At 35.5% G+C, this 26,866-nt stretch overlaps 2 protein-coding genes and 1 long non-coding RNA gene across 3 annotated transcripts; 1 reads left to right on the top strand and 2 right to left on the bottom strand.

Annotated features, from left to right (window-relative positions):
* Positions 1-1,435: 1,435 nt before the first annotated feature.
* LOC110731825 (aspartic proteinase-like protein 2) lies at positions 1,436-6,335 on the top strand. The gene is made up of 9 exons (XM_021911710.1): positions 1,436-2,203; positions 2,912-3,041; positions 3,188-3,438; positions 3,545-3,772; positions 4,556-4,718; positions 4,916-5,086; positions 5,304-5,370; positions 5,547-5,618; positions 5,772-6,335. Exons 1-9 carry the CDS (start codon positions 1,956-1,958, stop codon positions 5,927-5,929), a joined length of 1,488 nt encoding a protein of 495 aa, XP_021767402.1. The 5' UTR covers positions 1,436-1,955; the 3' UTR covers positions 5,930-6,335.
* Positions 6,336-6,421: 86 nt separating this feature from the next.
* On the bottom strand, positions 6,422-7,977 carry LOC110731826. Its single transcript, XR_002513366.1, has 4 exons — positions 7,910-7,977; positions 7,673-7,738; positions 7,363-7,528; positions 6,422-7,202 (listed from the first exon to the last, which is right to left on the bottom strand). It is a non-coding gene; the product is annotated as an uncharacterized LOC110731826 (long non-coding RNA).
* Positions 7,978-8,083: 106 nt separating this feature from the next.
* Positions 8,084-9,145, bottom strand: LOC110731903 (alpha-galactosidase-like). Its single transcript, XM_021911821.1, has 6 exons — positions 9,008-9,145; positions 8,786-8,870; positions 8,629-8,685; positions 8,505-8,539; positions 8,287-8,390; positions 8,084-8,180 (listed from the first exon to the last, which is right to left on the bottom strand). The coding sequence occupies exons 1-6, from the start codon at positions 9,143-9,145 to the stop codon at positions 8,084-8,086; spliced, it is 516 nt and encodes a 171-aa protein (XP_021767513.1).
* Between the last annotated feature and the right edge of the window lie 17,721 nt (positions 9,146-26,866).

Here is a 26,866-nt window from a genome sequence, read left to right as displayed (position 1 = left end):
CTTTTGATTGATCTTCGATCTAGTATATAAGTGTATTAAAAATCTATAGTCATTTTCTAAAAAGGAATTAAGGAAGAACATTGAACATATTTTCTTAATTATAGTTCTTATTTTCATGATGAAAAGCAAAAGGAAGAGAGCTATGCTTTTGCTGAATCCAAGGAAAATTACGGCAAGCAGATTATTATTTTTTTTTTTTTTTTAATTTTAAAATTCTTTTTTATAAAGGTAAGAAAAATAGAGGACATTAAAAAACCCTTCCTCACGAGGGGAACTTCTAATGCAAACAAGCCGAGTAAATTAGCTTGTCTTTCTTTAATCATTTTTTTAAAAATTTATACTACGAAGTATAATTTTTTGGGTTTCTTCAAAAAAAAAAAGGGTTGTTTTCCTTTGTTAAGTTACTAGATGAAGCCCGTGCGATGTACGGTTTGTTAGTATTTTTTTAAAAAATATTTTACATATTTATGTGATTAAAATTGTTATTATATTAGTTTTAAAATATTAGATAAAATTCCTAATCCCAAAAGATAATATTTTGTATTTAATTAATTTAAACTTTGAAATCTCATTCGTCAATTTTGCTTACGTGACATTTGAATTATTTAATTGTAAAAGAAATTAATAATCTCTTACTTAATTGGCTACAACTTAAATTTATAATCCTACATGGCGCGCTAAGAAAATTAAATCCTACGTGGCTCTTTAAAAACTCGGGGAAAAACTCCCCTTTATATATATATAAATATTAGATTTTTCTTAAGAAAAATAATCAAGTTATCTTTTTAAATTACATACTTAGGGCCTGTTCACATTTAATGAACTGGACTGATTGGAGCTGAACCGAATTGAATTGAAATGAACTAAACTAATTGGACCTGAACTGAACTAAACTAAACGGAACTGAGTTGAAATGAATATTTAATGAGCGAGGAAAATTAGGAACTGAACTAAATTGAACTGAGCTGAAATTAAGTAAATGTAAACAGACTAATTGGAGTTAAATTATTCTGATTGCCTTAGAAAGATGCATTGAAAAATATGAAAAATTTATTGCAAAATAGATTTCAGCAGAGTAGAGCAACTCTTAAGAATAGGGCCATATACTATGCAATATGCATCTTAATATACAAATTAGTGTGAAGCCCGAGCGTTGCATCGATTGCTATTTTAATTAGACCTTGTGATTATTAATTATATACATTTATTTTCATGTTTATAACATAGTTAAATAGGTGACGTGACATGATCTAAGTGGCACAAAGACGTTCTTAGTGATGCCTTTTAATAGATTAGTATAGTTATTATTATTCATTCGAAAAAAATAAAATTAAAAGATATTCAAAGAGTGAAAATTTCTATAGAATTTCCCATACTAGGGGTAACATATAATTAAGCACATGGCCTTTAATTATTTGGTAGTTGAAGGAAATTGCAACGAAAGAGGTAGCTTAAACAATTTTAATCTCCTCCCAAAATAAAGGCAAATAAGAAGATCAAAGAATTTTCTCATAATTACAAAGGTTGGTCTACAATTAAATATAAAGTATATTAAAGAAATTATTTTATTAATTAATTACCAAATTAATTAAAAAAAAAAGAAAAAAAAAAAGTAAAAGCAGAGAACATATAAATGCTAACGTAATCCAAACTCTCCTAGTCGGCTGCTTCTTCTTCCCCTGCTCTTCACTTTCTCTCTCTAACTTTGTCTCTCTTTCTCTCTCTAAATCATCCTGCAAAAACATGCAATTTTCGATCTTGTAATCAATTATTTATTAATTAATTTTACATATATACTCCCAATTCATTCCCTAATTATACTTTAATTCAATTTATTAATTATAAAGTATATAAATTCAATTAATTTATTACTACAAATTTTCTCTCTCCTCCAATTCTGGTTGAGTTCTTGGTAGGGGTAGGAGAGAGAGAAAATTCAAGTTCAACAAAAAGCAATGAATCCGAACTTTTACGCAACTATTTGCATCTGGGTAATACTTTCCGGCGCTTTTTCGCCGGCGACGGTGGTTTCCGGCGGTTTTCCGACGACCCTAAATCTTCACCGAGCTATCCCTCTAAAAGACAGAGTTGAAGTGAGTCAACTTAGAGCGCACGACCGTGCTCGGCACGGCCGTGCGCTTCAGTCAGTTAATGGAGTTGTTGATTTCCCTGTTGCCGGAACCTTTAATCCGTACCGTGTTGGGTAATTTGACTCATTTCTAGTTAAACATAATTTTTTTAATGTTTTTTTTTTTTGAGATTTGATGTAGTGAATTTTGATGGGTTTTGAAAATTGATGTGAATTTTGATGGGTTTTTGAAAATTGATGTGAATTTTATTGGGTTAGTTTTATTTTATAAGATTTGATTTGATATGATTTCTATATTTATGTTGTTTTTTTTTTCTTTATTTGGTTGTTTCTAAAGATAGAACCTTTTACTTCATGTAGAAGTTTTGCTCTGTTTCATTGTTATTGCTTTAATCATATGATTGATATCTGCCAACTTTTTATTTATAATTCAATTATTAATAGTTAGTGGCCATTTTTTTTTTTTTTTTGAAACCTAGTTAGTGGCCATATATTGGTAGCTTTAATCACTTTTTTTTTTTTTTTTTTTTTTTTTATGGTATTTTGTTCAAACAACTTTTTTTTTTTCATTTTCCTTTTGCTTTGAAAAAATAAATAAATGTATGAGTAGAATTTCACCAATCTAATTTCTACTACCATACGTATGATGCACGGGGCACTTGCCTGCCCCATACGACCGGTTGTACCAAACTTGTCCAATTCCAAAACACGTTAACAGTAAAATCGCTAATGTCATTATATGGTGCACCTTACCAATAAATTGAATTTTATGTAGAGAGTGAAGTTTCTAATTTTGTAATGTTGACAATATTGTATTTTTAGGCTATACTATACGAAGGTACAACTAGGGTCTCCAGCACAAGAATTCAATGTACAGATTGATACAGGAAGTGATGTTTTGTGGATTGGTTGCACAGGATGCACTGGTTGTCCTGGAACTACTGGACTTCAAGTATATTCACTCTTCTTAATTTACTACTTAGTATTTATTTTTTCAATTTTGTTATCAAAACTTCTGAAGCAAAAAAAGATTTGAAGTAAATTAATCTAGAAAGACTTGATTTTGTTGTTGTGCAATACTAATTGGACCTTTTACAGGACATTCAACTTAATGAATTCAACCCATCAAGCTCATCTTCATCATCCGTAATCTCTTGCTCCGATAAACGGTGTAAGATGGGAGCTCAATATGCTGATGCCCTTTGTGACAACTCAAACAATTGTGCTTATCAGTTTCAGTATGGTGATGGTAGTGGAACTCAGGGTTACTATGTATCTGATTTGTTGCATCTCGAGACTATTGTTGGGAACACTCAATCTTCTAACAGCTCAGCTAAAGTCATCTTTGGGTAAGAATCAAAGAGTCTTTCAATCTAGTGTAGGAGGATTAGATTTTTATATGAATTATAGCTTAAATGTGATTGACTAATATTGGTTTTTAAATTTGTGGTACAGCTGTAGTGTGTCTCAGACTGGGGACTTAACCAAGACAGATAGAGCAGTGGATGGGATTTTCGGGTTTGGTCAGCAGGCAATGTCTGTTGTCACGCAATTGTCGACACAAGGGATAACACCAGCAGCATTCTCCCACTGCTTGAGGGGAGATGATAATGGTGGAGGAATAATGGTCCTTGGGAGTATTGTGGAGCCCGGGATTGTTTATACTCCCCTTGTACCATCAATGTATGTTCCTTTCTTCTTCATAGTGTTAACGATTGTCTATTGGTTGCTTCCCTCATTGCTTTGCATCAACATAAAAATGAATTAATGATACAAGAATATAACAAGAAAAAGCTGACAAAAGCAAATGCTTAATGATGATTGTTAAGGGCTAAAGGCCACTATCCTTTTGTGTGGGATATGTTTGCTTTCATTTACTTAGGACGAGGCTTAGTCATTATAATGTATTGTGTTTACTTGCTATTTCAAAAGCGTCATTACTACAGTTTAGAAACTAATGATGGTGTTTGATTCTCGACCCAGTTAGTGGTATCCTTTAGGATACTGGAATCTGTCTTCTTAAAGAGGACACCGGAAAAAAAAAAAAATTACCTATTTCAACAAATCAAAAGAGAAAACCTGTCTTTTACTCTTCTGCTGGGATTCTTCTTCTATGACACACTCCTCTCTCTTTTTTCCTGCTTTTCTTCTTGTGTGAAAAACAATTCAGGCTGAAAAATTCTTATACTGTAAGTCTGTGACCATTTTTAAATGCAAAGTTTGTTATTTGTATAAAGGTAATCAAGAAAGCACAGATAAATACTTTGCCAACTTTGTGTGAATCTCAGTTCTTCTGATGTACCTCTGATTCTGGAAAAAAAAAAATGGTCAAAACAATTTTTATTGCGCCTAATGAATATCTTAATGTTATCGCCTTAGCCTATCATGGTTCATCCGATGTGTCATACAACCATGTACTTGTTATTGTAGTAAGAGCTATTCTGATTACTTATTTCCAACTTGCAGGCCACACTACAATTTAAATATGCAGAGCATTTCTGTCAATGGCCAAAAGCTGGCCATTGATTCTTCAGCGTTTACTACATCCACCAATGCTGGAACGATAATTGATTCAGGAACAACCTTGGCTTATCTTGCTGAAGAGGCTTATGATCCTTTCGTGAGTGCGGTAAGTTTCATTGGTACTAAATTTCAATTATCAACTTGTAATTAATTGGAAGTAATTAATGGTGTTCAACCTATAATACCTTAAGCATTTGAGTATGGATGACCTTTAGCTGTTGAAAAAGACTATGTTTTCTTATCATTTGTCATTATAAAGAAATCGGAGTTCCAGAATATAAACTTTCTACGTTTCTTTTGCAGATCTCTTCTGTTGTTTCTCAGTCTGTGCGTCCCTTATTATCTAGGGGAAACACATGTTATCTGATAACATCCAGTGTCGATGATGTATTTCCTCAAGTCAACTTAAATTTTGCTGGTGGTGCAACCATGGCTCTCAAACCACGAGACTATCTATTGGAGCAGAACTCTATCGTAAGTTTTTTTTATACCTTAGTTCTGTTGTGAAAGAGTAGTTAATGTCTAAGACATCTGACTGTTATCCATCCTATTTTTAAAACATATTATCATAACCGATAATGTAATCTAGAGGAAATTAGCTCTATAATATACTCGTAAGCTGTCTCTAAAGACTGAATAAAATCAAAGCTTTAATTTACTACAACTAAATCGGTGAAATTAATGGTGGCAGGCTGGAGCTGCAGTGTGGTGCATGGGATTTCAGAAAATCGATGGGCAGGGGATGACAATTTTAGGAGGTAAGCTTTTATTAAGAAATTATAGTTTTGCTATTTCTCTTTTTAATATAGCTATTTGCTTTGCTTAAAAATCTCAAGTTTTAGTAACCTGATTTGCAATGGCCTATTGTTTTCTATTCTTCCCTAAATGCTCCTGCTTTATCCATTTTAATAAACATTATCATTATTTTCTGCAGATCTTGTTTTAAAAGACAAAATTGTTGTATATGACTTGGCTAACCAACGGGTTGGATGGGTCAACTATGATTGTAAGTGGATATTAATTTCAGCCTTTTTTACATCATTGATTTTCTGCATTTAATCTGAATCTTATCTGCTTCAACTATCTAGGGGGTTAGAAGTTTATGCCATATTTTTTGATGTCAGGTTGTGCATACTAAGTTGATTGTGTGTTTGTGCAGGTTCTCAGTCTGTAAATGTTTCTACAAGTACCGGCTCAAATTCAAATACATACGTGAATACAGGACAGCTGAGTAGCAGCATTTCATCAATGAATCCTTCTTACACGGAAATACTATTTGGTGTGCTGGTAATGCTGGTCTCTCTAATGTCTATGTGACATATATTAATGGAATCATTGAGATATTCCAGTTTTCCTTGGTCTGTTCGCCTCACACTTCCTTTTTTCCACATTTATAGAGTCTTGTCATTTATTATGGCAGGGCTGATTATAGTTTTGCTGATTATAGTTATTATTATACATCAGATAGCTAGGTTTCCAGTTTATCTGGTCATTTTTTCTTAAGATAACTACTGTAGGTAGTCCCTTCTTTTGGAATGCCAAGAGAAGTGTTTATGGGTTTGTACATGCAATCAATACGAGTATTAGTTTAGTGAATTTGTTGATAATAGCAAAAATATGTCCATACAATCGCAGATTTGCAGTTGTGATTTTGCTTCAATACTGAATGCTTGTGTATAACTCCGTATTTTTATATTCGATTTATATCTAGAACATTAGCACATTGAAGTTGATATTGAGTGACTCGAACTGGGAACTGAACTGGTTATGTATTTACTTATACGAAGAGAAATGACAAATAAGCCTTTAACTAGCATTCACTTATCTACATGAGTCTTTTAGTGACCAACTGATCATGTAATAGTACCACGCTAAGCTTGGTCTAGTGGTAAGGATTGTACCTTTCAACCTTATTAGGGACACTTTGAGAGTGAAGATCCCTTAATCTTTCCCCTCACTCTCAAAGTGTCTGACTTGTAAGTACCGGACCAAAAAAACCGTGAGGGTTGAGGTACGGTTAGCTGTCCTTCTCCTTAGTCCTTACCGACTGATCATGTAATAGCTGTCAGCACCGGCATAGCTCAGCAAAATGTCTGCTATATTAGCTCAAATATCACATGTTGCGAGAATATATATTGAAAAGAACACAGACGATCTCAAAATAAAAAACGATACATCTTTAGAAAGGAGATAATTGTAACCTTAATAAGCCTGTACGAAGACTAATCCACGCAAAACAAAGTTAACAAGTACATTAATGTTCAGCATCAGGTCTTGAGCTGATGTCCACACCTCCACTTGAGGTTGCAGTATCATAGGCTTCCCCTTGGACATAAAACCAAGCACAACATGCAGCCAAGTGAGCATAATACACAGGGCTACTGGAGGAACTGCCACTGTCTTGTACGAAAGCAGATTCAGTTTAATGAGTACGGAGTAGTAATGAGGCAACGAAGGGAGAGAGAGTGAGAGACCGGCCTAAGGACACTGAATGTATGTATCGAGCATTACTTAAATCAATTATGATCAACAGGTCCTCAAACAACATAATTGTAATAAACACTACTTGATCTGGTACGGCCGTAAGTTACTGCCAAGTAAAATACAGAAAAAATAGTGCAACACAAGCTGTTAGAAAAAATATTGTGCAACACAAGCTGTTAGTAATAAGTAAAGACTAAAGAGCTGGAGAAGATCAGGAGAGAAGTGGTTCTCGTCATGCGGACGTGGTAATGTGGGTTTGCTAGTACCTTAGTGGGCAATGCAGGCCCGCCCGGGAGCCCGTGGTAATGTGGGTTTGCTAGTACCTTAGTACCTCAACATCACTTTCACCTATCCCATTTATCTTGGATATCAAGAGTTGTTCTCCAACTGTTTCCAATACTTGGGGCCCATGTTGCAGGATCTTCTTCTCCCCTGCTCATAAACAAGTTTCTGTATGAACCATTTTCTTACAAGATCGATATTCCTCTTTACTTTTATTTTCGGTTGTATACAAAAGTATCTACTATTGGAAGCGCTGTTTAGCAGAAACAGAATAAGTTCTGATGAGTAACTTACCAATTACATATGGAGTAATATATCTTCCTGCCGCTGTTTAGTAAGGCCTTACTCATTTTAGGGTACCTATACATAATTAATGAGTGTAAGCGCACACGCGTTAGCAGGACATATGAGGAAGAGGAGAAGACACTGGTACCTAAACAACAAATTATCAGTTTGACAGAACAATTCGTGGACAAATACTATACAGCTTTGATATACTTAATTATCTATCATAATGGTAGATGTACATACCTTTCCTTTGCGCTTATCCCAGTGTTTTCACAATTATCATATTTCAAATAATCAATACCCTAATCAGACATGAATAAAAAATAAAAGTTAAAAGAAATCAATAACAATTGAGAAGAAAACTCTGATACATTTTCCCTCATTTAACATTTGCAAATGAAATTGCTTGCTTGGATATTAAGGAAAAATATAGCTCACCCACAATGCAAAGGTGTTTGCATCTTGCTCTTCATGACCAAGTGATCCTGGCATGGTCTTGCTACAAGTCTGAGTTCTGAAATCAATCAATCAACACTTTAATCCCATAGTTGGGGTCGACAACTAATAAAAGTGAATATTACTGCAAGTATAATATGATGGCAAACTTATTGAATATATACCCTGCATCTGAGTAGATACCGATCTTCAGCCCTTTGATATGCACATCATACACTAGTGCAAAGATTCCTGATGGAAATGCCGAAAGCTTGGGGACCAAGTATCCCTGATATAAGTGTGCAATTAGCCTATTTTGGACAAAATGATAAAGATTTGACAAGGGCAATTCAAGTAAAAACACAAGCTAACAAGAGATATATGAAAGCGAAATCAGCACTACCTCAGAATCTCTGTTAAGCTCTGCCCAACAATCATCTGGTGCAGTACAGTAACTGATAGAATAAGTACTACAAGAAATAGCAGTCAGCCTAACAAAATTAAATCACATAAAACATATGACTTACCAATGTTTATGTATTTATATCCTAGATATGCTAGGCCGGTTGACACGATTGCATCAGCTGCAAGAGAATTTTATAATAAAGCAATTAATCTTCGTACTAAATACATTACATAGCACTTCCAAAGTGAGCAATTACTGTCAATAAAGAAAACTGTTACCTGTTTCTCTGATTGTTACCTCGTCGACATTACAGCCAAAGTGATTCCAGCTATTCCACCTATAACCAGAGAAGAAAATATAACTCTAATGCTAACGAACCTCACATAAATTTATGAAAAGGATACGCAAGAAGAAGTTCATATATACCCCATTGGTGGAGTAAGACCAAGGCCATTGTCAAGTAGACTACGTCTCAAATTGGCAGACGGCATTTCAGATACTTTTTCACCTTCAAAAAGACTACCCACATGTGTTGCTCTTGCAGTTCTTTCCACTATCAGCAGCCATATCATCATCCATATACCTAAAAACAACGCGCAGAAATTGCAGGGAAATAATTCTTTATTTAAAGATCCCATGGTATGTTTTTTCATTTCTGCCAATGTTGCTTAGACACTAGGTACTTATGATGAGATTGCAAATTAATCCTAGAAGGGAACTATCACCAATAATTCACATACAGATACATTACAACTCTATCATAGAAAGTAAGGAAACAAATCAAGATTTTTTTTTTGATGGAAACAAATAATCAATGTTCTTATTCTTTTCTAACACAATAATGAGTGTATCAATAGTAATTGAATTACAGTCATTTTCTTTTACCAAACATGCTCAAAAATGGAAAAAATCTAAAAGACTTTTGAAGTTTGGAAACATAATCACAGTAAATTAGGAAAGAAATCAAGTTAATTATTGATCAATCTGATTTTTTTGGAAAGGTAAGAAAAATAAACATCAGGCTTGCAAGGAGATTTCCTAATGTAATTGAGAGATTAGATTAGAAAATTTACATTGGTGCTTCACAGTTCTACTTATCTTATATATCTTATAAAATACACTAAAAAGGATTTAATAAGGTAGTATTTGGCCTAGCTTTTAAAAGTGTTTCTCAATCTAAAAATAGAGTCTGGGCCAAACAAGGGGTTTTCAAGAAATAGAAACACTTGAACAAGAAGCCCAAAATAGCTTCTAGGGAGGCTAGAAGGAGAAGCACCAAATTGTTGTTGGAAAATAAATCTATTTTCTTTTATTTTAATTTAAAATTTAAAGATAACTTTATTTTATAAACTTTGGATACTTTCTTTTAATTAGCGTTAGATTTTGTTTTTAATCTTGCTTGAGTTGTTAACCTCCTACTATTAAGGAACATTAACGTTGCATGGCTTGAAAGTTGGGATAACTATTGAGCCACTCATGGAGCATAATGTCCACATTCATATAACAAAGTCAGCATATTTGATAACGGTTAATTTTCATTTGTTTTCCTATATATATAATTCTAAGTGACGGCAAACGAGAATCAAGAGGTGAAAAAATACTTTCAGAGAAAAATAGTGTTTACAATATTCTCTCTTTAAAAGCAATACTATAATTATTACGGAGCATTGGTGTAATTAGGTTCGGGGGTCTTTTGCTGCACACAATTGATCCGGCGGGTTGTCTTATCTTGGGAGAGGAGCGCATAAATACATTCTACCAGTGTAGTGGGGCGTTTTCTCTCTAAGGATAGCGCATTGCGTGCTACAACCCAGGCTACTCTAAACTCAATCATTCTTCTACTATTAATTTACCTTTGTACTACTTGCTTCTTATTTTAAGTATTGTGCTTTTTGACTATTAATAAATACTACTACTGCCTCATATTTAAATTTATTAATTTTGGTTTTATTTTTTGTAGCTTCTTCCTTGCTGTTTCTTGTTTAATGAAACTTTTTTTGGACAAAAAACCCTCAATATTTTGCAAATTGACCACTAAAGTCCCAAATCCTCCCAACAACTTCATACCCATGAAGCTGATCTTTTGGATGAAACAGAAATGAGTTTTCTAATTCTACTATTTTTTTTCATCATCCATAGGCTGAGTTTTTGGGGAATGGGGATTATACAACTTGATGAGGTTTGCTAATTCTTGTTTGGCTTTTGCTAGAGATAATACTACTATTTTGTGATTAGTAATTTTTCTGTTTTTTTTTGTTGTTGCTGTTTTTGTTTGATTTTTTGGTTAATTTCTTGCTCATTTCGTTTGTTTGTTGGCGAAGGTCACTTTAGAGGGAGGATGTAGAGGTGGTTGTAGACTTGTAGAGACAATAATGGTTAATGCAATTTAATCCTGTCTTTCCACATAATCATCAATCTTCCTCTGTTTTTTGCTCTGTTTATCATGGATGACCAATTGGTGAAAGAGTGGGAAAATCTGAAACTGACTGACGAAGAGAATTTTGTCCTTGGTGGTTCGAGTGCTATGATGGATGATGTTGTTCCGCAACAAAAGATCGCTTTATCTAGGTAAACTACTTACCAAGAGAACTTTCAATATTGAAGCAATGAAGAGGGTTTTGAAAAACATATGGCGAATTGATGAGAATGTAGCGATTAGGTCTGTTGATACCAACCTTTTTATCTTCCAATTCTTCAATGCTGATGATAGGAGGAAAGTTTTAGATGGAAGACCTTGGGCTTTTGACAACAATGGGTCTGAGGCTTTGGATACTAGGGAAAGTGGTGAAGGAGTTTCTGGTTCGAAGAAGAGGAATATTGAGGCTATGAACGTGGCTACCCAAGATTTTCTACCTGCCCAATCTGAGAAAAAGCAGAAACTTTGTGTGAATCGTTGATAGGTCGTCGTCGAGCCTACCAAAGATAAAAACTTAATTTGGTCTCTCTAATGGGTAGAAAGGGCAAGTAAGGGTCGATCCCACAAGGACTAAGGGGAGCACTAACAAGTATCGATTTGTGATAAGCTAAGTCAAGTCTTTTTGGGTTTTGAGTTATAAAGAAAAACTACAAACAATAATAAAAAAGGATCTTGGGAAGGTATCCACCAATTAAGCCATTCACAAACTACAATTTAACATACAAAACATAGCAATTTGGGGATAAATTAGGGGAAGTCATCTAAGGCACCTAACTACTCTCTCAAGCTAGAGGGATTACTTGAGTCATGAATACAACCTACTCTCGTGGTTACAAAGCATAAAACAAGTGTTAAAGCATAATCACGATGACATAAACATTCCCTTGACTGGAAATTCCTAATCTCATGGCATTTCAAGTCAATTAAGCATAAGGGAGCTAACTCAAGTTCATCTCTCGATTCTTCGTTGAGAAAGCTTAGATAAATAGTTCTAGCAATGACCACTTACAACAACTAACAATGAAACCACTTAAGCTCAACTAATTAACAACCCACATTAGCTAAATCAACACATGCAAACAAGTATTTGTGAATTCATCAATGGTTTCATCCATCTTAAGTAAAAGAGCTACTCACAAATCATTATGAATTGCAAAACTAAAGTAGTTAACAACTAAAAACATGAAATCAAACACTAATTTAACATAAACAAGTAATAAAACTAGAAAAGATACAAAAATAAGCAATTAAAGCAATAAAATAAGAGAGAGAGTAAGAAATTCTCATTGATATTGCAAGAAATAATCAAATCTTCAAGTCTCCTTCCTTCAATTCTTCATATTCCAAGCTTTCAACAAGTTTTTCACACTTTCTCTCTCTAAAAAATGAGAGTTTCTCTCTCTAAAAATCCTAACCTAAGCTAAAAATACTGCAAGAAGGTCTTCCTCCCTTTACAAATGAAGCCAAAGGGGTTTATATAACCCCCAAGTAAAAGGACGGAGAACACGAGAAAACGACCCGTCTTTAGGTCGGCACGGACGTGCCAAAGGTTGCACGGACGTGCAGACCTGTTAAAATACGACCAGTAGCTACTGCCTGACGTGCAACCCTTTTCTAACGAAACAACATATTTTTGGAAGGTCATAATTTCTTTGTTACTCATCGGAATAAGGCATGTGACCAGTCGTTGGAAAGATCTTGAGATGAAATTTAATCTCCAATTTGAATCACTTCAAAATGTTGAGTGGAATAAAAGTTTTGGTCAGTTGAAATTGACCTTAGTGTAAAAATCCTTCCAAAACTTTCCAAAAGCTTTTCATTTCTCTTTAAGGCACTCATCCTTCTTCCTCCATTGCTCTATCAACCAAGCTTTCCCTTCTCCTTGTTCACTCATGCTTGATCACGTCCATATATAGTGCTTAAAATAGCTACATTACATCAAAAACACAAACAACCCGTGAAGCATGGAAGGTACAAAATTTGTATAAAAATAGGATAAATAATGAACTTTGATTGATGTCAAATAATTACGAAAACAAGGTTCAAAAGTACCCTAAAATCATACCAAATAACACTATATCAGTAGTGTCTCTTCTAGTTTTACCGTGTCTATAGTAGAGGGTCTTGGGGATGTCCAAGCCCTCGAAAAACAATGAAAATATTAAGCTGGAACTGCCACGGGCTTGGCAACTCGCGTGAAATTAGGGGCCTTCAAGACATGTGTTGGAGGGAGAAGCCAAATATTGTCTTTGTAATGGAGACTATGCTTGATGAAAAAATTCTAAATAAAATAAAAAATCATTGTGGTTACACGAATGATGTTTGTTTTAGTAGTATTGGTAGGTCGGGGGGGGGGGGGAGTTTGGGGATGTGGTGGAAAGATGTTAATGTTGGGATTGTGTCTTACTCTATTCATCATATTTATGCTCATGTGTTGGATGATAATAATGTTCCTATTTGGAGGGATATTGGCATTTATGGGTGGCCAGAACAAGCTAATAAACATCAAACATGGTCTCTTATGACCCAACTCAAAGGCCTTAATGATATCCCATGTGTGATGTTTGGTGACTTTAATGAAATATAAGCTTGTCCGAGAAGGAGGGTGGTGTTCTTAGAAGTGAGCGACTTATGGATGCGTTTCGCGAAGCTATCGATATATGTGCTTTTCGGGATCTTGGATATAAAGGTAGTGTGTTCACTTGGGAAAGAGAAAATTCAATGACAACTTTTGTGAGGGAGCAGCTTGACCGATTTCTAGCAGATGAGGGGTAGTGTGCTTTGTTCCCAAATATAGTTGTTCGCCACTTACCGATATTGAAGTCGGACCATGCACCAATTATTTTGTCCACCGAGCAGAGATGTATTGATGATGGGGTTAGTTCGGGGTTCAAGTTCAAATCCTATTGGTTATCAAATGAAGGCTGCCAAGACACGGTTAGTGGGGCATGGGATGATTCGGGTGGGCTTGGATTGCGTCAACGAATTGCAGTTTGTGGGGAGAGATTAGCAAGTTAGGCAGCTTTGACTTTTGGCTCTATTAAGAAGAAGATAAAAATGGCAGAGAAGGATATTAAGGCACTCAAGGAGGGGCCTATGGATGGTGAGAAATTAGAAAGGTGCCATGCTCTTTCTATTTAACTTGATTCCTTATACTTACTTGAAAAGTCGTATTGGTCTGCTCGTGCTCGGGCAAATGAGCTTCGTGATGGGGATAAAAATAAAAAAAATATGTCCATCATAAATCCAGTCAACGCAAAGCTCGAAATAGAATTGCTGGACTATTTGGACAACGGAGTTTGGAAGAACAAAAGAGTTGACATTGAGAAGCTGAATGCTGCATATTTCTCCAATCTCTTTGCAACGAGCTCGCCTACCGGCTATCAAGACGCTGTGGGAGGACTGGATACGGTGGTCACTGATGAGATGAACTCAATCCTGGATAGAGAACCGACGGGAGAAGAAGTAAGACAAGCTTTGTTCCAAATGCATCCCAATAAAGCCTCGGGCCCTGATGGTATGCATGCTTTATTTTTTCAGAATTTTTGGCATGTTGTTGGGTCAGATATTATTGCTTATGTGCAGAGTTGGTGGAATGGGAATATTGATTTGGCTGATATAAATAACGCATGCATTGTGCTTATTCCGAAATGTGATAAACCTACTCTGATTTCGGAATTTAGGCCAATTAGTTGTTGCAATGTTATTTATAAAATCATCTCTAAAGTGTTGGCAAATAAACTAAAAAATTTCCTTGGAGATATCATCTCTCCAAATCAGAGCGATTTTGTTCCGCAGAGGCTTATTATTGATAATGCTACATTTATGTTCGAAATTTTTCATGCAATGAAGAGAGGGGGTGATGGGAAGGAGGGAAATGTTGCTCTAAAACTTGATATGAGCAAGGCATATGATAGGGTGGAATGGGTCTTTTTGGAACAGGTGATGATTAAATTGGGGTTCTCTTAAAGTTGGGTTCATCGTATTATGTGTTGTCTTAATAGCGTCTCTTTCGCTTTTAAGATAAACGGGTAGATCTCGGGGTCCGTGGTTCCATCTAGAGGATTGCGCCAGGGTGATCCGATTTCTCCGTACTTAGTTCTGTTATGTGCGGATTCTTTTTCGACTCTTATTTCGAAGGCGGCCAAGGATAATTTGATTCATGGTGCTAGAATTTGCAGAATTGCTCCTAGGGTGTCTCATTTTTTTTTTTTTTGCAGATGACAGTATACTTTTTGCTAGAGAAAATGTGCAAGAATGCTCGGTTATAGCTGACACTATCAGCAAATATGAGAGAGCTTTCGGTCAAAAAGTCAATCTAAGCAAGACAGAAGTTGTTTTTAGAAAAAAAGTGTGTCCGAATCAAAGGCAAGAAAGTATTGAGATTTTGGGTGTTCGGGAGGTTAAAAGACATGAAAAATACCTTTGGTTGGCAACTATCATAGGGATATTGAAAAAAGCATTTTTTGCTGGATTAAAGGAGAGACTATGGAAGAAACTGCAGGGTTGGAAAGAAAAGCTGCTTTCTCGTCCGGGAAAAGAGGTCCTTATTAAGGCGGTGGCTCGGGCTATCCCAACTTATATGATGAGTTATTCAAGCTTCCCGACGATTTTATCGATCAAATTCATGCTATTCTTGCAAGATTTTAGTGGGGCTCATCGGAAACTACGAGTAAGTTGCATTGGCAACGGGGGAGCTATTATGTCGTCCGAAAGCTCTTCGAGGATTGGGGTTAAGGGACTTAAAATGCTTTAATCAAGCTTTGTTAGCGAAGCAAATGTGGAGACTACACCATAACCCGGGAACTCTCATTCACTCGATTCTAAAAGCTAAATATTTTAAGAATTGTGAGGTTCTTAAGGCTACTTGTGGCTACGATCCAAGCTATGCTTGGAGAAGTATATGGGGTGGAAGGTGTCTATTATTATAGGGGCTCAAATGGAGGGATGGAAATGGTAGTGAAATCAAGGTATGGGATAAAGCTTGGCTGCTAGGGAACTCCTCTTCCATCGTGCCTACTCCATGTGCAACGAGTGATATGGAGCTCAGAGTGTGCGATTTGATTAACCATGAATGCGGGGAGTGGGATATTGATGCGATAAAAAGCAATTTTAATGATGTTGATGCTGCCAGAATTCTCACTATTCCTCTATCAAATCATAGTCCCTCTGATAGAATGTTTTGGTGGCCTTCAAAGGACGATATGTACATTGTAAAATCTGGCTACTGATTGGGTAAAAATGTTTCGCAGGAGCAGGGGTCTGATTTGAATGAAGTGTGGAAGCTGATTTGGTCTATGGGTTGTCCTCCAAAGTTGAAGTATTTTCTATGGCGTGCTTGCAAAGGATTTCTTGCTGTTAAGGAGCGTCTTTTTTATCGCCACATTGTCCCCGATAAAACGTGTAGTATATGCAATGCCCCCGAGGAGACAATAGTTCATGCCACCTTCGATTGCAATGCGACTGCCGAAATCTGGGCTGCTAGTCCGTTGAGTAGTCAGGTACACTCTGCCCCTGCTAACAGCTTTGAGGAACGATTTATATGGTGCTCTATGAATTTATCAAAGGATGAGCTTCTATCTATGTTAACGTTAGCTTGGGCCTCTTGGCATTGTAGAAACAAAGGTGTTTTTGAGCAAGAGAGCTTTAGTGCGGTTGATGTTGCTAGAGGATGGATGATTTATGTTAAAGAAAGCAACGAATATATGGAAAACGTTTCCAACAGGGCTGCTGCTGTGGTGTGTCGTGCCCCGAGTTCATGAAGCTCCCCAAATGCAGGTATGGTGAAGGTGAATTGTGACGCTCACATTGGTGCAATGACAGGTTTGAGAGTGGTCATAAGAAGCGAGCAGGGCTCTCTCCTTGCTGCTGCAGTGTGTCAGGTGGAAGCTGGATGGGATGTGTGTGCTGCAGAAGCAGCAGCTTGTAGGTTTGGCCTGCAAATTGCGAAGAGATTGGGTTTCACAGATGTGCTTCTTGAATCAGATGCTGAGCAAGTTGTGAAGGCAGTTAAGTCCAAGGCAAAGGGTTTCTCACCTATCTTCTTGATTTATGATGCTATCAATAGTTTGGCTTCCTGTTTTAATTATTTTTCATTATCTCATATTAAGCATGTGGGTAATACTCTAGCCCATCAGATTGCTAGATGGGATACTAGAGGATGTAATGAATTTGTTTCCCTTGGGTCGCTTCCACAAAGCTTGACCACTTTGGCGGGAATTGACCTCCTTTAATGAAATTCGCAGCTTATCTTCAAAAAAAAAAACAATAATATGTAAGAAACAATTATTATTTTAGGGGCCAAACAAGGTAAAATAGTTTTTATTTCTCAGAATCACTTCTTATTTTGTTGAAACCAAACACTTTTGTTTCTTCAAAGTGTTTCTCTAAAAACAGTTTCTGGAAAACTAATTCTAGGAAACAGAAGTTGTTTTTCAAAAGCTTCCAAACAAACCTAAGTCTACCCATTATAATTTAGGAAAATTTGTCAAAAATATTCCTAACTTTCACGTATTCGCTATAAATAATCCCAACAACTTTGGATTATTATTAAATAATCCCAACTTTGGAGTGTATTCGCTCAAAACGGGCCAAAATCGGTTACTAACTTGTTATAATAAGTTAAGGAGACACGTATCACCACGTGATTGGTTTATAAATTACAAAAAATTAAAAAAAAACATACAAAAAAAAAGAGAAAAACTTTTTAAAAAATGTAACCCAGCCACCACCACGAACCACCTTCCCCACCACCCACGAATCACCTTCCCCACAACAGCCGCGGCGGCCGAAACCACCTTCCCCACCCATGCATTGGCCAGAACTCTGTCTCTCACGCCGGTAGCTCCTTTTCCCCCCAAAACCACCAATTTCGTAGCCTAAAACCCCCGAAATCCTACCCACCCAACCACCCAAAATCCTTAAAACACCTTCCCCACCGCATAAAAACCACCAACTGCCCCTCCACCACCATCGGAACCCTAGCGTAAGGGTTTCGATGGTGGTGGAGGGGCGACTGGTGGTTTTTAGCGGTGGGGGATGGTATTTTAAGGATTTGGTGAAGGTTACGGGATTGGTTGTTTGAGGGAAAGGAGTGTCGATTAGGGCGATGCCGGCGTGGGGACAACGTGACCGCGTGTGGGAGGGGGTCTTGCTGCAGCAGGCTAGGTCGGGGACTTGGCTACGCCGGTGGCAAGCCCAACGACGGTGGTTGTCGTGGGTTGGGGGCTTGGCCATATGGGGTTGGGTTTTTTTTATTTTTTATTTTCTTAAAAAAAATTTATTATATTTTCAACTATTAACATGATGACATGGGTCAATTAACTTAAAAAAAATTTACCTGTTTAACAGGTTACGGGTCACATGGACCTGTTTTGAGCGAATACACTTCAAAGTTGGGATTATTTAATAATAATTCAAAATTGGAATTATATAAGGAGAATACGCAAAAGTTGGAATTATGTTTAACAAATTTTCCTATAATTTAAAAATCACGTGAACATATTGTCAAGTATAAACTTTGTTTTTTGAGGGATTCTCTAAGGTGTACTTGAAAATATGAGTGTACTTGTCACAAATCATGATCACTCTAGCTTCCTAAACTTCGTTCAATCATTTATACGAAGTATCTTTTTATGACTATACTAAACCTAAGGTAATCTGCTAAGATGAAACTCCATGCCCTAAAATTTATGGATAAACTACGAATTTATGTTTTTCTACTAGTGTTCTAAGATGAAAACAATAATTTTTTTTTTTTTTTTTTTTTTTTTTTTTTTTTTTTTGGGTCTGTGATGCAATAGATCAAACAGCAGCATACGACATACAACAAAATGTGACAAGTACAACATAGAACAAAATATATGAGATAAAGACATGTCAATTTTAGCATAGCCTAAGTCAAATGGAATCATACAAAAGGGATCTAAGATAACAAGTATTACTCCTAACTCCTACTCCCTCTGTCCCTATTTTATTACTCCATTTGACTATGCACGGTCTCCAAGACATGTATTAGAACATTTATATCTTTATTTCCATACACGTAAAAATTATTAAAACGTGATATTAATAAAATATAAAATGAGACGAATCTAACAAGACCACTCATGACTATATTACCTTTTATAGATTAACGACAATTTATGGTCAAAGTTTGACCCAAAAAATGGCAATGGGTCAAAAATAAAGGGACAGAGGGAGTAAGAGATATTATTAGCCAACAGTAAATAATGTAAATCTTTCCCGTCGCATACTTCATTATATTACCTTCATTTCATATTATTTCTACAAGTTAACATAAAGTGTGAGTAGAAAATATCTTATTGTTGCAAATAATATGAAACAGAGGTAGTACTAACATTTCCAAGCCAATTAACTCAAGTAAACAACTGGCATTCTGCCACAATAAGCTTTATAGAAATCAAGTTGGCTTGAAAATCAAACACTTGACGACATTCAAAGAGATCGTATAATTTGAGTAGGTTCACCATTTGCATAACACATTATCGTGAATTTTATCAAGAAATTTCCATAATTCAGCCTTTGATTTTAATAGATATTAATAGATATTATACTTATGATAATATTTGTCGCGGATTAAGATAATATTTGTATATATTATGTATCCTTATTATACTAGGAATACGTTTCTTGTGCAACTTTATATATTGATCAATGGTACACACTCCAGATTTGAGGAGTTTTCCCAAAATCCAACATGGTATTATAGCTTAGGTTTTTTTTTTATCTTCCGCGGCCTCGTTTGTAGCGTAGCAAACTTTTAATGCCTCCAATTCCGGTTGCCTAACCACCGTCTCCACAACCACAGCTGCATCAGCAACGACCTGGCGGTGCTAGCAGGGGCGGTCGTGGACGCGGTCGTGGTGGCCCGTGTAAGGGAGGAAAAGGCAAGGGGCATGGACAATCGAACTCCTAATAGCTCGCTCAGCAACAACAGGCTCCTCAATAGGGTTATAACCCAAATAGGGCACAACAGCCCAACCAATTTCAACATTGGGCCCCTACCGCCCCTTTCCCAACAGCCTCTAAGGGCTGTGTATGTAGCCCAGTTTCCTCAACGACAATTCCAAGCTTCATACCCAGCCTATCAAGCTTCGAATTACGGGACTCTTATGACTTTCACGAAATTGGGGAACTCTTTTGCAACCATGTCACTCCCGCAAGACAACTCATGGTACGTGGACTCCCTCGGGCGCGACATTTCATATGACCAACAATTCAAGTACTCTCAAGCCCTTGTTTAATTTGAGCACCAATAATCATATTTTAGTTGGTAGTGGTAGTCGCATTCCAGTGACAGCTTATGGTCACACCACTTTGCCTTACCTAAAAACCCCCTTAGCACTCCGTGATGTTCTTTTAGCACCTCAAACTGTCAAAAATCTTATTTTTGTGCGTAAATTCACATCTAATAATTTTGTTTTAATTGAATTTGATCCTTTTGGTTTTTTAGTGAAGGACTTACGTACCGGGAAGGTAATAACAAGATGCAATAGTTTGGGGGACCTATATCCAGTAACTAATAACACTAGCCCATCCACTTATCTTGCAACATTGCTCACTGCTGCCACCGCACCCTCTTTGCATGATCTTCTTGGACATCCCGGGTATTCTGTTTTAAGCTTTCTTAGGTCTAGAAATTTAATTTCATGTAATAAGGAGCATGACCCCCCTTTTTTGTGTTTCTTGTCAATTAGGAAAACATGTTAGGTTACTGTTTCATAATTCCAACAGTATTACTTCTATTGCTTTTGAAATAATTCATGCCAATTTTTGGACTTCACCTATTCGTAGCTATCAAGGTCACAAATATTATTTAGTACTATTACGCGATTTTACTCATTTTGTGTGGTATATTCCATTAAAATTCAAATCACAAGCCTTTCAATATTTTTTGAATTTTAGAGCTTAGGTTGCCACTCAATTTGAACGGCCAATTAAATCCTTTCAAAGTAACCATGGTAGGGAATTTGATAATAATCCTTTTAAACTATTTTGTGTCACTAACGATTTAGTTTTCCATTTTTCTTGTCCACACACTTCATCTCAAAATGGGAAGGCCGAACGCATGATCCAAACCTTGAATAACATCTCCCGTACTCTCCTTATTCATGCTTCGATTCCTCCTTCCTATTAGGTAGATTCTCTAGAAACGAAAACCTATCTTCTTAACATCGTGCCTACCAAATCTCTTGCCAATGGGACTCCCGCTTATGCTTTGTTTCGTAAAACACCATCATATGACCATTTACGTGTCTTTAGTTGCTTATGTTTTCCAAATCTAATGGCTACGACCCTCACAAACTAGCCCATAGGTCCACTTCATGTGTCTTCTTAGGCTATCCCATAAATCATCGGGGATATAAATGTCTAGACCTTTCCTCGAATAAGCTTATCATTTCTCGCCACATCAATTTTGACGACTCTCAATTTCTATTTCGGAATCTAAGTCACTACCAAAATTCTGACTACTCCTTTTTAAAGCCCCTGACCCAAGCCCACTTCTTTCCCCTTTATGGCAACACCATTCCTCTAATACCCATCATCACAATAGGCCCACTCAACAAAGCCCAACTGCCCCACAACATACTCCTACTCACCTTGTGGATCAGAGAAGTCCGCAGGTAGGCACCGGTACCAATGATGGGCCCACAACCCACCGATCTGGTTGGCCAGCCCACCTTTCCACTTACGCTGGGCCATCTAGGCCATATTCTGATGGGATAACTTCTCCCGCACTCCACCCACAGAACACAGATACACCCCACCTCGCATTATTCGCTTTACTTTTCCACCCCCTTTGTCTCCTCGTGTGACTCGTAGTCAACATGTAATTTTTAAACCAAACCCTAAATATCACCAAGATAATATGACCATTCTATCTCATAAATCACCGCTCCCTAAGACACAGAAAAATGCTCTTAATGACCCTAACTAGAATGCGGCGATGCAAGATGAATATGATGCTCTTATTAAAACAGGGACATGGGAGTTAGTGCCTAGGCCTACGAGGGGTGAATATTGTTAATTGTATGTGGCTATTATTTAAACACAAATACAAGTATAATGGTGACCTTGAGAGGCACAAAGCTCATCTTGTATGTGATGGTAGGTCGTAGGAAATTGGTGTGGATTGTGATAAGACATTCAGCCCGATAGTTAAACCGGGCACTATTTGAACTGTTCTCAGTTTAACCATGGCTAAAAAGTGGTCGATTCGTCAATTAGATGTCAAAAATGCCTTTTACATGGTGATTTGCAGGAAACTGTTTATATGAATCAACCCATGGGTTTTGTTGACCGGAGAGCTTCCTCTCCGAGAGGCTCTGTATGGTTTGAAACAAGCTCCCAGAGCTTTGCAAATTTTCTGATAAAATTGGGTTTTATCATTGCTAAGAGTGACAACTCTCTTTTTACTTTCTGACAGGATGAAGATATGGCATATTTGCTCTTATATGTTGATGATATTATATTAGCTACCTCATCTGACAGGTTGCGTACAGGGATCATTTCTCAGTTGCAAACTGAGTTTCCTATGTCTGACTTAGGGCCTCTGAGTTAATTTTTTAGGGATTGTTGTGCCCGTACTCCTTCTTGTTTGCTACTTTCATGGGAAAAGTACGCACAAGAGATTTTAGAGCGTGAAGTTATGACCTCTTGTAAGCCTGCAACTACTCCAGTTGACACTAAGTCTAAACTTAGTGCGGATGTAGGACCACTTTTCCGGGATCCTACTTTGTATCGCAGTTAGCAGGTGCTCTTCAGTATCTCACTTTTACCTGACCAGATATTGCATATGCGGTACAACAAGTGTGTCTGTTTATGCATGATCCCCTGGAACCTCATTATGAGGCATTGAAATGCATTATGCGTTATGTTCAGGGCACCATTGATCATGGCTTACATTTATATCCATCTGCTTCTCATGGATTAATCACTTGCACAGACGCTGACTGGGGATGTTGTCTCGATACCCATCGTTCTACTTCGGGCTATTGTTACTTTCTTGGGGACAACCTCGTATCTTGGTCATCTAAGCGTCAACATACTTTGTCTAAATCGAGTGCAGAATATTGAGGTGTCGCAAATGTTGTGTCAGAGGCATGTTGGCTTCGTAATCTTTTACTTGAGCTACACTGTCCTCTTTGACAGGAGACTATTGTTTATTGTGATAATGTCAGTGCTATACTGCTATCTACCTTTCTGGCAACTCGGTACAACACCAACGTACCAAACATGTTGAGATGGATATTCATTTTGTTCGAGAAAAGGTTGATTTGGGACAAGTTCGGGTTCTACACGTTCCTTCTAGATATCAATTTGCGGACATCTTCACAAAAGGCTTATCATGAGGGTTAAATTTGGATTTTAGATCCAGTCTTAGCGTACAACCTCTTCCCGCTACGACTGCGGGGTGATTGATATTATTTGTCGTAGATTAGGATAATATTTGTATATTATATTATGTATCTTTATCATACTAGGAATACGTTTCTTGTCAACTCTATATATTGATCAATGGTACATACTCCAGATTTGAGGAGTTTTCCCAAAATCCAACAAATATGTTGTCTCTTCCAATCACAAAATTTATAACATTAAGGAAAAGAGAGAAAAGATCCCTTCAAGTAAAATTATATTTATTCATGATGATGTACACCTACAAGACAAAGCTTAACACCATCATGTCTAATAACCAAACTTAGGCCCTATTCAGTTCACCTTAACAAATAATATCTAGTAAAAATAATTTCAATTCAACAAAATTTGGTAACTCTGAAGAAGAAATATAATAAAGAATCACAAAAATAATTTCAGTTAAGCAAAAATAAGTTCAGTTCAATAAACTTGATTTCAGCTCAGCGAAAAAAAGGTGAAGTGAACGTAGCCTTAAAACATGTCTTCTATCTTATATATAAGGTTGTGTAAGGTTGAGAAAAACTATCCAAAAAATCAAAAATCCAAAAACCAGATTCATAATCGTTCCGAAAATTAGAATACTCGATCCGATAACCATAACGATTCGGGTACCCATTGCGATAATTTGTTATCGGGTGTGGTTATTGGGTATCATTTTACTTTACTTCATAATCACTTTATAATATCAATTATTAGTAATATTATTAATAAGTTGGTCAAGATCATGAAGTATTGTTGTCAATTAGTGTTTAATTATAAGTATTGGATATCTTATTGGGTACCCGATAACCGATACGAAAATAAAAAACTTATCGGTTCGGTTTATGGATATCACTTTTAGTGATATTTGCTTGGTATCGGGTAACCTGAACTGTTAGCACTAACAATACGAGTACCCGTCCCATGCTCACCCCTAGGGTTGTGATCCAATGAGAAGAATCTCAATTAAAAAGGATGAGAAGCAATCTTGAGCGTACAAATAAATCCAGTGAATTACATTTCAATGTGCAAATGCACATTTAGAAAAATAATTATGCAAATTTAATTATAAAAACTAGTTTTAGGCCCGGACAATGCTCCGGGTCATTTTTTATATATAAAATATTATAATAAATTAAAGTGACATATATTTGTGGTTTTATAATTTTAAATAATATTATTGAATATTTCAAAATTCATTATGAAACATGCAATAACCTAAATTTTATACTTCATATTAGTTTGTTTTATTTGTTACAGGAATCTTTATCTACCATTATAAATTTCTTCAAAGTAAACACATGTTGTGGTTTTAAAATTGCTATATTTTTTTGTGTTATATATTTTAAATACGTAGTACAAATAACCTATATGAATTATGGTATATATATATATATATATATATATATATATATATATATATATATATATGTATATGTGTGTGTGTGTGTGTGTGTATATATATATATATATATATATATATAATTGATAATCAATTTTAATATGGCATGAGTTACATGACCCCATATCATTTATCAAGTCATGACGACACGTGGCATGATTACAATACTTGCCATGGGTTGACGAGCTATTAATATTTTGTAGATTTATTTTTCACATTTATTAATATTATGCACATTTAATTCTAAAATTTTGTAGATTTATTTTTCACTTTTATTTCCTCATTGTTTGTCGTTGACGAGCTCTCTGTCTCTCTCTTCTCCATTAAAACATATTTAGAGTTCTAATTTTAAAAGATATCTTCTTTTTTTTCAATGTCGAGAATTAAAGATATCAAATGTTATAATTTTGCATTGACAAACGTGAGAAAAAGGCGTCAATTAATTAAAAATGGAGATAGTATGCGAAATAATAATGATAACTAAAAAGAAGGAAATCAATCATAAAGAAAAAGGAAAGAGCCTTTCTTAATAAAAAAAACGATTTATTTAATATCATTTGATGGTTTTTTAATGTAATTCTTTGTTGATTTATTTTAACTAAACTAGAAAAATATAAGATCCTTTCTTAATTAAAAAAAACCTCTTTATGTAAAATAAATTTTACTCTTTCGTAAATACGATTATTAAAATATATACTATATTCTTCATAATTTTCTTAAAAAAAAAATCATCATAAGGTCAAACAAAGGCTAAATTTCGATAATTTTTTATTCACTTTATATATTGGGAAAACTCTTTTTTTTTTGAGGCCATATATTGGGAAAACTCATAAAATATCACATTTAATTTGATAATGAATTTACTTGAAATCTAAGGTTTTTTTTTATAATTTTTTTTTTTTATTTTAAAAGGTATGACATAGTGCTATAACAAATTAAAAATGAAATATATAAATGAAATTTAATCAATTTTTTCACAAATTTATATGTTTCTTTTTTCACAAATTAAGGAAAGATATGTTTAGTTATGAGTTTGATTAAAACTACTCAATATAATCCCAGCTTGCTTTACAAGTGCAGAAAATAAAAAATAAACTAATTGTATGCTTAAAAAAAAATAAAATAATTATAATAATAAAGAGGATTTTGAAAGGGTTGAGTTAGCAGTCTAGGGGTGTCCATTCGGATTTAATCCAAATTTAATCCAATCCGAAATATAATTCGGTTTCAATTTTTCAATACGATTCGATCCGAATTACTCTCCCAATTTAATCTGAATTGAAATTTAGTTATTTTAATGCGATCCGAAAATCTGAATTAAAATGCGTTAATTTTTAGCTTCTAATACGACAATATAAATAAAAATGCAATTATAAAATTATCAATTATCCAAGACTTAATTCAATATTGATACAAGTCTTGAAAATATCATGATTAAATTAAATTGTTTAACATTAAGTCAAGGTTAATTACTACTAAGTGTCCAAGCTAGTACAAGTACTAGGAAATACCCTTACAACAATAATACCATGTAACATCAAATGTTAAATTAGCAGCAAACTACAAGGCGGCACCATGCACCACCATATATATATATATATCAGCATTCAACAACAACAACTTCATTGAGATAGCAAGTCAACAAGTTCATAAATGCTTAATTTTACAATTCAGTTTTTGGTTTTGCTTGGATTCAATTAGTGTCAATCCAATCGAATTCGCTTTTCAAAAAATCTCAATCCGATCCAATCTGATCTGATTTAATAATCGGATCTGACTCGAACTGAGAATTCAGTTTGGATTGGATTGGATTTCGATAATTTGAATAATAGACACCCCTATTTAGCACCGTTAAATTTCAACTAAGATCGTTTAACTGCCCGTTAGCACTGTTAAATTTTAACTAAAACCGTTTAACTGCCCGAGACCGGCCGACCCAAATGAGAACCAAACGTCCGAACCGATTATTTAATTTGAAAGCGAAAGCCGGCCTAAACTGTATTTTAGTTAGCCCAAAACTTAACCAATCCCAATAACCGTATAAGAACCGAACCCATTAACGAACCGAACCAGTTATAAATCAAACTGAATAGAACTAAACCAAAAAAGAATTGAACCATT

The sequence above is a fragment of the Chenopodium quinoa genome, unplaced genomic scaffold (assembly GCF_001683475.1).
Source record: "Chenopodium quinoa cultivar QQ74 unplaced genomic scaffold, ASM168347v1, whole genome shotgun sequence".
NCBI lineage: Eukaryota > Viridiplantae > Streptophyta > Magnoliopsida > Caryophyllales > Amaranthaceae > Chenopodium > Chenopodium quinoa.
This window is presented reverse-complemented; position numbering and strand designations above follow the sequence as displayed.